An 11075-nucleotide genomic window follows, 5' to 3' on the forward strand; every position below is an offset into this window, starting at 1 on the left:
AGTATTTGTCAAAGGAGGCAACTGTTGTCTATCACAATCTAATACCCACTTTCCAATGGTGTCTGCAAATAGTAACAAATTCTGAACCATAAGTTATAGAAATTAGTCACAAGAGTGCAAAAAGTCCCTGGAGAGAAGTAGTCCACCTAACAATTACAAATATAAGGAAACACTTTACAAAGTTTCATTACTATGAAGATGATTTCCTCTTTGTTCAGACTTTGAACAAATGAAGAATTTTCTTTACTGCAGGAAACAAACTGTAAGTAACAGTGCATTTTTAGGCATAAATAAGTATTTATGTCTTGTTCCAGTATGGTCAGTTTAATACATAAATACTTCAGAAACACAGAAGTTCACATTAGTGGAAAAATCCAAGTTTCTCACGTAACCATTCTTCAGTTAGGTCTTCAGTATTTCTTATTTCAAATACCTGAAGAAAAAAAAAAACAACCAACCTTAGGTCATATTTTGAGACTCTCCCAAAAAACCCTATATATCAAAAATATTTATATATTTGAGTATTAAATGCTGAATTTTCCTTTCTTTCATATTGGTCATGACTAAATCTGTGTATATTAGATATGACTTTTGGGAGGTACTTTACTTTTTTTAAATGCTAAGTACTCAGATAAAAGTTTAGCAATCAAGATAGTCTAAAAGCAAAACTCTCTTAAAGAATAAATCTACAAATATTCTAAAAGAGCAGTTCTATAAATCTTATCCAGTGGTACTAAGTAATACACAACTAAAATCAATCTAGCTAGGAACTGGAAGCACACATGCTAATCCTTCATAGAGGAAATACCATGAACTATAAGTCCCAGCCACATACCTCCAGCAAGAACTAGAGTACCTGCAGGTCTAGAAAGTACAATGTCTATAAAGAGACAATATAATGAGAAACAAGAGCAGGGATGGGAATTTGAGGCCAGATGTGTTTGAATCCTAACTCTGTCATTTACTGTTATGCAGTCCTGGGCAAGTCATTCATCCTCTGGGCCTCAGTTTATCCATCTACCAACTAGGAATACCACCATCAATTCAGTGGGATTATTGGTAAAAGTAATAATAAATTGTAAAGCCTTAACTCCAGCACTTTAGGGCAGGCCCAGGATTAGAAGAGACATGAGGTTGCCAACAGAACTCCTTCTTAGAGAAAATCCCCCTTTAGAGGAAATCCCCCTTAGAGCAAATCCAGGTGTTCTTATGCTACAGATGAGGAAAGTACTATTTTTGTCAGTTGGTGGTATCAATAACAACCATATGGTCTAAAAGAAAAATCACTTAAAGACAGTCGCTAAACTGAAGACTGCTAAGTACCCAATGTGAAAACACTGATGCTGGCTTTAAAACCAGAAACAAAATCTTGTTTAGTACTATTTTAATTATGTAATATTCTTCTTCAGAAGAACCTTAAATGTTTATACTTTTTCAACTCAACTATATGCGGAAGTTAAAGCTTGAGAGCAAGTATCCCTCTTACCTTCACCCTTCAAAAACTCCATAAAACAATGAGAAATGTTAAAGCAAGCATCTCATATAAAAGATTCCAGCTTAATAAAGTTAATATTAGTAAATATTCTTAGCCATTTAGGACTAGATTTGGAAACAATAGTTGACTGCATAATATGAAATTCCTGTACAAAATATGATTCAGAGATGCCTCAATGCATAATTTTAATCATCAGAATTTACATTATGGAAGATAAAGAACTCTTAATAGATTGAATATTTATAGTAGCTTTTCTAAAGCTGCCTCCATTTTGAATGTGATTTTTTCCTACTCATAACTACCATTCAAAAAAAGCAACCGTCACTTCAAAAAAAGCAACCATCACTAAAGACTTCTATTATTTTATTTCCAAATAATAAAAAGCTTTAACTAATTTGTTGCTCTGTTACAACTTTCACCAATCTAAAAAAATACTTAAGTCTTTAGATTACTTACATGCCAAGGGGAAATAATGTCTCAACAAGCAGTACTATGTATAATCAGTAAATATTACATATAAGTATATAAATATCACCTTGGTTAGTTCAGCTGTTTGGACAAGCTTATTCTTACTCCCAGCATACATCATCTGTTGTTCAGGCTTACATCCTGGAAAAGAGATTAGTGTAGAAATGAGACTTAGATTTTGAAGAAGTGATGCTTTTTATAACTTACTTTTTAAAAATGATACATTTAAGATTTCCGATGCTATCAACTTTACAGTAACCAGTCTAAATGTGTATGGGCTGTATTTTGAGTCTTACATTGCATACTGCCTGCACAAAGAGACACAATAGCTAAACTATAAGCAAAAATACATGAAATTAGACCTCTGTAGATCTTGATTTTTAGATTCTTGCAAGCACTTAAAAGCTCTGGCACTACCTTAATACTGAAAAACTTTTCATCACTACCTTAATTTTGATATTAAATATTAGAGTCAATTTAACAATGAATAAAACATGTAAGGTTTTGGGGTAGATAGGGTGCTGGAGTGGGAGATTTGTCCTAAAGAGAAGTTACAGTCTGCTTACATATTAAATTAAACATACATTTTACATTGTAAGCACTAAGCAAATGATACAAATAATATAGTTTAGAGAAGAAATCAGTGAGTAGAGACTCTACTGTGGGTTTGCATGGTGGTAGTGGGAATTCCGGTGATACTCGATACCTTAAATACCAATAAGTCATTTTAATATCCAATGTAAGTAATTCTAGAACTAGTCTCAAAATTCTATCACTGATAACTGCTGTTTCAAGATAAACACAAATATTTCATTAGTATTACAACATGTGCAAACTTGTAAACAAAATTAAAAAATATAAGAAAAGGTATTTTTGATATTTAATTTATTTAATTTATTTATTTATTTATTTATTTATTTTTGGTGGGACCCTCGCCGGTGGCTGGGGATCGAACTGGCGCTGCAGAGGCTGCAGGCAGCCTAGCAACCCAGCGCTCAACTGCTGTGCCGCCAGGGGAGGCCCTCTTTTGATATTTTAAAATGTGATTTGTTTCAAGTTCCTTAAAATGAGCACATGATTAGACCTAATGATTACATTTCTAGAATGTTCTCTTAAAAAAATAAGCATGTTCGGGCCTCCCCGGTGGCGCAGCGGTTGAGCGCTGGGTTGCGAAGCTGCCTGCAGCCTCTGCAGCGCCGGTTCGATCCCCGGCTGCTCCCCGGCCACTGGGTGAGGGTCCCACATGGCGCGCAGACCTCTCCTGCCGCCCGCTGCTCCCCTCAGCAGTGTACTTCGGTCCTTCTGCCTGCTCTGCTCCCCGCTCTGGCTCTGGTGAATTCTCTCACCCTCCCGCGCTTCTGACTGTACCCAGTGCATGTATAAACAAAAACAAACAAATGAATAAATGAATAAAATAAATATAAAAAAAAAAAAAAAAAAAATAAGCATGTTCTATGAGGTGATGTTTTATAGTAATTTCTTTCGATGCATTCACATGCCTCAATTTAGGTTATTCAACAATTTTCATCTTTAAAAAAAGTATGAAATTTTTATAGTATAAAAATGATTTAATTAATGAGATCAAAACTAAATATTCACTTACCAACAGGACTGGAGAAAATGAAGCACAGAGGATATGAAACTCTTCCATCATCATGTTGATACTTATAACTATACACAATGAAGGTTTTTCTCAAGTTAAAGAAACTAAAATTATTGTTCCACTTCAAACAACTATTTACTAACAATGTTGTGAAAGAAAATATATACCCAAGGAGTTGGTAAGCAGTAAATTTCTACCAATTCTCTTAGGCCACAGCTTCATTATTCATATCTTAAAATGAAATTATCAGTGGACCCCAAAGAGAAGTTATAAAATCATGTAATCACTCAAAAATAAATGTTAAGACTGTGTGTTTTTTATCTCGCTCTTGCAATTTTTATTGTAAATATTTAACAGTAAAGGGAATTTTTATAGGATGTAATTCATCCCACCAACACATCAATTTTTCATTTGTTAGTCTAAGACATGAATACATATTTTAGGTATACCTATCTTTAAAATACTGAACAAAGTGAACTTCATTAATAAAACCCTGACCGCTAAAGAAAACATCTTTTTAAAGCACTAAGAAAAGGATATCGAGGTTGTCGTTCAGGTAGTTCATCTTTAAGTTCATCAGGTGAAATGCCCTGACACCATAAAGAGAAATAACCTTTAAGCATTTTGTTAGTCCTAAGTCCTTGGAAATATACTGAGCATCTATTCTACAAATAGGTATGAATTAATAACTACATACCACAACATAAAATTTTATTTTACTAAATTGTATATAAGATCAGGTTATTAAACCCTCAATGCAATCAATACAAGCCCACTCAGTTTAGCTCCATTTAGTAGTCTATGCCTATGCTCCAATTTTTCAGGAAAGAATGAATGAAATAAGCGAACCTCTCAGAGGAAACAACAGTGCCTGATATTTAGGGGAGAAAAACTCATTTCTTTTCACTCTAACTTTGTTACTTAATTTGATAAATTAAATACTTATGTTATAGGGTTTTGGTTTTCATTACCAGACAACCAATTCGGAAGCAACTTATAAAGCTGACTCAGCTTTTACTGGGCACATAGTCTTAATTTCTACCACTTACTACACTGGATTTCATTAATGTTCTAAAGATGGTGATTAAATTAGCAAGAAAATGTGATAGGCCATAATTAGCACATGCTTTTTATACATAATGAGCATGTATTTAAGGGGTTAGAACTTCAAAAGTACACACAACTAATATAGCATCTTTTGGGAAATAATGATTTTGAACAAATAGTAACTATAAAATTGCAATTAGCTGATCAAACAAACCTCAAGCTCTTCATCCAGTACCACCAGGCGTTTATCCTTATCAATCTTCACTAAAATAAAAATATAGTATGAGTAAACTAATGTGACCTTAATCTATACAACAACCCACAGAGTTTCAGCCCTTATTTTTGGGTTCGAAATTAAGACATCAAGAAACAAAAGCGTAGCACTCACTCAAAGTTTTGCTTTATGGTCTATCAGCTAATTCTGCTTTTTGAAGCAGTCAACATTAAAAAGCTTTTACCCACAATTCATAGAGCTTAATTTGCTTATTCAGAACCTTAATTCAACACCATACATCTACTGTGTATATGAAAAGCTTTGTAACTCAAATGCAACCTCCTATGATAAGAAAAACTCAGAGAGTGACTAACTGTGATTGAAATAGGTCTATGTAACATGGTTAGAACTACAAGAGAAAGTAGTTCAAATGATAAATATTATCCTGACTAGAGGTCAGGATAAAATAATTGCCAGATCCCCACATTTTAGTGTCAGGATTTCATGGTGCAATATGATTATTCTGATAAAGCAGATTACCAAATACAGTGATATCTATTTTTCGAGCAGATGAAAAATAATCCAAAGCCAAATTGAAAAAATGTTAAGATAACCTATGCCTCTACTCTTTTCCCTTACTGTGAAAAGTTAGCCATTTTTGGCTTTTCATTAATTTCATAGTAAATTTCCAATAGCTTTACTTTTTTGTGGCAAAATGATGCTGACACACATTTTCATTAAGAATGTGATGCAATGCCTACAATACAGTATTTATTTGTAAAAGAACTAGAAATTATGACAAGTTGTTAACAACTCTTTAATTCACGTGTGACAGATGATCCTAAGTAATATGTTGAGTTTTACGTTCTCAGCCCCTCATCCTCCCTTCATCTTTTTATATTACTACCCACATATTAAATATTACCTAAGAATATAAAGGAAATCTTCATAAGATCAGACACGACTCACAATGGAAGAGATAATATGCAAGTTAATTTTCCACTGTCAGAAGTGAATAAACGCTTAAAAATACTCTTCATGAAACCAGAATTCAAGTCTAGAATTGAAATAAGTCCCAAAATCACTCTCAACACAATGTTGAGGTAGAGGCACAAGTTTCTGTTTGAATATATTGGCCAGGCTACTTTTACTCCACTGAGAAGTTAAAGCATAAATTAGATGGAGCACTACAAATGACCAAGAACATCTTTCTCCAGAGCTGTGTAAGCAGCTAAGAGAAGAACTATGGAGGATACAGGACACTCCACCCCTGCTCTGAGAAGTTAGCTGTTACTTACCTTTTAAATAGATCTAAAAGGGGAGGGAGAGTTTAAAACAGGAGGAGACAAATACATTCTAAAGGTTCAGCTTACTCACTGTAGGTGTAGATAAAACAAACTAAGACCATGTAACTGAGGCAATCACTTTTAGCTTACTTATAATGGCAGCATTGTTTGTTTCTCTGCGAAAACGAAACTTTCTCAGCTTTTCCACTAAATCCTCAGCAACGTCACAAACCACCAAAGACTCACTCTAGAAAAGGAAAAAAAAAATCACAAATAAAATGCCATGACTTTGACATATTATAAAAATACCTTTAAAAAAGGTATACTGACATCTACAAATGTCACTTCTATGAAAGCATAAATGCAATACATGTGAATAATGAGTTTTTAAACCTACCAACCTTGGTAGCTACATTAATCATATAATTTCATCAGAACTGGAGAGAAGGGAAGAATATGGGGAAAAGTAAGGGTCACTGTGTGCTACTAAAAAGTATGATACTTTTGCTCTTGCAGGAAAATAGGAAATCATCTTATTGTACTTAGAATTAATAAGACCTCAGTTCATTTTTAGTCTCACAACTATTAAAAAATACAAATACAGTATGAAAAATAAACCATAAGAGTAAAGATCAATAACATTTTATATTTTAATTATTATGGGGAATTTTAAAAAGGAGTTATTAACAATTATGAAAGAAAAACCAGAGGAAACAAATAGAAAAACTAAAAAAACCTTTTACAAATGACAAATATTACAGACTCCTCCCTGGATATTTGGCAAGAAAATGATCACAGCACTCTTATTTTAGTGTATAGTATGACTGATTGCAAACAAGAGGATAGAATTTTTTTTTCTTGTAATAACCATAAAACTTTGATACACACAAAAGTAGAGAATAGTGAGAACCCTATGTGCTTATCACTCAGCTTCAACCACTTTCAACACAGCCAGTTTTATTTTATCCAATACCCTCAACACTAGCCCCAGGGATTGTCATACAACCAAGGCCAGAAATCATTTCAACTGTGAATATTTTGGCATATATCATTAAAAATAACAGTATGTGCCATTAAAAATATAAAGATAGTAACATCATCGCACATTAAGAAAAAACTAACAATTTCAGTATCACATATTCAGATAGAGTTCAAAGTCCCCTCACTGTTTTAAATTTTTTTTAAGCAAGATCCACATACTTGGATGTCTTTTCATATATAGTTTTTCCCCCTCCTTCTTCAAGGACCAATGCTGAGCATATGTGAGACCAATGCTGAACATATGTGTCCAGAAGAATTAAGTCTTCTGATTTTAAGTTAAAATAAAAATTTAATGAAAAAGTAATTTTTTGACCCTGTGCTGGTAAGTACACGTTCAAGTAGGAAATGACTATAATCTTTAAACTGAGAATACTGGTAATATATAAAGTGTGATATACCATAGATTACACCATTATGCAATTAAAAAGTACATCCCACCAACAGGTTCTATCCAATAACTAAGGCTCCTGCAGAAATCATATATGCCCATTCTCTTAGTTCTCTTTAGAGAAAGAGATGCTATAATTATATAGTGCTTCCTGAAGTCAGTATTCAACACTAATCCTTCTCCCCCATCTTTCAAGAAAGATACAGAAATCAGGAAACTAGAATTGCTATTATCTGTTCAACAATTGGTTTGCATAGTCCATTAGTGAAAACTCTCAAATATTTTAGATTTTTGGTTAAGCAAAGACCAATTTATTATGAGTCTTATCTTCCAGTTCTGACACCAGAGCTGTTTATGCAATCCTGACACTCTAAAGATCAGAGACTCAGTGAAAAATATACTGTGATTTAATTGACACAACTTTTGCATGTCATAATAAGGCCAATACCATAATAGGGCCAAACATTTCTTCCCATAAGAGAAAGGACAATTCTAATTACTAATAGTTAGGATAAACATTTAAGAGTATATGCCTTGAAAACAACTATACATAGTAAATGTTAATGCACAAAGAAAGTTAAGTGGCAATTTGAGTTCAAGTGTTCATTTATTGGTTTATCATATAGTGAACATTTAATGAATGCCAGCACTATGTTAAGTGTTAGGGCTATAACACATAAAATAAATAAATAACATGGTTTGTCCTCAGGTCTAGTAGACAACAGACTTGTGTCAAATGATCAGGCAAAATGCATTTATAGCTTTGATAGAGCTAGGAAGGAGAGGCGTTATCGATCTGATGCCTAGTGAGGAACAGCGACGTCACAGACTATCTTCCTGATAAGAGGAATGTGAAGGACCAAAACTGCCTGTGCAAAGACCCTCTGATTAAGTGAGCATGGCACATCCATGCTCAAGCACAGAGAATGAGCAAGAACCTGGAACATGATACAAGAGGAGGTTGGTAGGGTCCAGAGCACAAAGGGCCCAGTTTGGTATTTTTCCTAGAGAACAAAGCGAAGCCACTAAAGTGTTTCAAGCAGGGTGCTGATAAGAAATGTGATCAAATTTGATTGTAGGGAACAGTCAGAGGGGTTGGATGAAAGGAGTGTGCAAGACTAGTTAACTGGCAAACTAGTAGTCCACGTGGGAGATGAAAAGTGGCTTAGACAGGTTGAGGAGGATAAAAAGAGCTAGGTGAATACTGCTAATAATAGTTAACATTGGGCCTCCCCTGGTGGCGCAGCGGTTGAGCGCTGGGCTGCGAAACTGCCCGCAGCACGTGGCATGCAGACTGTGCCCGCTGCTCTCCTCAGCAGTGTATTTCATCGGTCTGCCTATTCTGTTCCCTGCTCTGGCTCTGGTGAATTCTCTCACCATCCTGCACTTCTGACTATACCCAGTACTTGTATAAATAAATCTTAAAAAAAAAAAAAAATAGTTAACATGTCTTAATCACATAAAAGAAACACTGCTATACCCTTTATATGGATCCCCCCTCATACTCAAAAGAACCCATGCAATGGGTTGTGATTTAGAAGAAAGTAAGGTTTAGAGAAGCTAAGTACCTTTCCCAAAGTTACATAACTAATGCAGCGAGAATTGAACCCAGGCAGCCAGACCTCTACCTGCTTAACATTCTGGTGACAGAATGGAACTGAAAGGGAGATAGGTGGGTTAGGAAGTAGAGTTACTAAGATGAATCCCAAATTTCTCACTTGTGTAACAGACTGACATGCTACCTTTCACTAAATTAAGGAACAGTTAGACCAGGTTTGAGAAGAAAGATCGTAAGTTCAATTTTGGACAAAATGAGGTGCCTTTGAGACACCCAAGTGGTGAAAGCTTCCCAGGGATGTTATTTATATAGTGGAATATACAGATCTGAGCTGGTTCTCAAAAAACAAGGTCTGCAATACAAGATCACTAGTCATCTGCATATAGGTAGGTGGTAACTGAAGCCATGAGTGTAGGTAAGAAAAGAAGGAAATAGAATACAAAATGAAAAACAAAAGCAAACAAAAAAGATTAGTGGCGCCTAGGACTCCTACGTGAGATGTCCAGAGAAGAACAGTGTGCATGGGACACAGATGGACCAACAGGGCAAGCAGGGGGGAAAACCAGGAGTTCTGTATCCCAGAATTCAAGGGGGAAGCATGAAGCAAGAGAATGATTCCAAAAGAAGAGTGTCAATACTCAGAATGCAACTGAAAGGTCCGGAAAGATGAGAAAGAGCGCACTTAGATTTAGTGACCATGACCTTTAGATGGAGGATGGGCCGTGAAATAAGTGGCAGGTCTGAGACAGGACATGGTGTGTGTTGGGGGGGGGGGGTGAGAGAAAAGGAGAGTACTTTTTTTTGTAATTAAAGAAACGAGCATATTTTAAAAGCCTATGCGGAAGATCCAGAACACCCTGCTTGGGCACACAATTTAATTCTCCACTTTATTTTGAGCGTGGAGTCCGTCCCCTAGGAGAAACGAAGCCATGGCCCCCACACCAGGCAACACTAAAGCTTCTGACTCACACTTTCAAGTTGCCAAAGCCTTGGGTCAAAAGGTTTCCAGCAGCCTCAACGCGAAGAAAGCAAAGCTCAAAGACATCCTTAGAGGCAAACGGGGGGAGGAGACAGAGGCTAAAGAACGCCAGAAGAACGGGATCGGAAGTGGACCCCTCCCCAATCGCTTCCAGGCTCCAGGCGCTGGGCGCCCGCCCGCCCTTTAGGCCTGGCCCTGGCAGAGAACCCCGCGTCTGGGGAAGCCCTCTGCGGGGCCGAACTACTGGCCCCCCAACTCTTCATTTCAGGAGCGGGACCCCTCCATCAGCAGCCGCGCCAGAGCCCCAGAGCCCGCTGGGCGGGTCGCCGCTGGACCGGCCGGAGGATGCTGCCCTAGGCGGGGCGGCGGCTGGGGAGGCCACGTCCGGCAGTGCGCGCCCGCCACAGCCCGCGGAAGCGGCGCCGACCCACCCCGGGCACCGCCAGCCGAAAAGGGCTTGGGGAATCAGGAAAGCCCAGCAGGCTGGCCCAGCCCTCTGGCCCCCGCCCTCCCCCGCGGCAACTCACCATTTTCCTTCCGGCCGTCAGCAGCCTCTCGCCTTCCCTCGGGTCCCTTTAAGAATGGCGCGACCGCCGCCTCCCTTCCTTTCCCGGCGCCGGCGGAGCCACGCCCACCGACGGACGCGGCGGGCGCGCACGTGACGCGGACGGCAGGAGGCGCGGCTCAAAATTAGCCTGAACGCCAGTGTCTGCGCTTCTGTCCCCCGAGGGGCGGGTGTTGGGACTGGTTTGAAGCGGGGACTAGGGCAAGATACACTGAGAATTCAAGCCAATTCTCGGCTCCTTTTAACTTACCGCAAACTCTGAGAGCAATGTCATGACATGATTAAATCAATGTGTGTTGTCAGCAGCCTACCTTCCAAATCTGACCTTCCCCAACTCTATTGTAACACTTTCTACCTCTCCCAGGAATCTCACCTCCAAATCCCATCACCTTCCAGGACTTGGCTAATATATTTATTTCATCAATAGCATT

General features: G+C 37.6%; 1 protein-coding gene across 1 annotated transcript; it reads right to left on the bottom strand.

Moving 5' to 3' along the window:
• Positions 1-361: 361 nt before the first annotated feature.
• GMFB (glia maturation factor beta) lies at positions 362-10031 on the bottom strand (the record flags this gene model as incomplete). Its single annotated transcript, XM_084240274.1, has 7 exons — positions 362-433; positions 2031-2104; positions 3567-3670; positions 4107-4156; positions 4828-4877; positions 6264-6360; positions 9987-10031. The coding sequence occupies 7 exons, from the start codon at positions 10029-10031 to the stop codon at positions 362-364; spliced, it is 492 nt and encodes a 163-aa protein (XP_084096400.1).
• Between the last annotated feature and the right edge of the window lie 1044 nt (positions 10032-11075).

The sequence above is a fragment of the Talpa europaea genome, assembly GCF_964194135.1.
Source record: "Talpa europaea genome assembly, chromosome: 8".
NCBI classification, from domain to species: domain Eukaryota; kingdom Metazoa; phylum Chordata; class Mammalia; order Eulipotyphla; family Talpidae; genus Talpa; species Talpa europaea.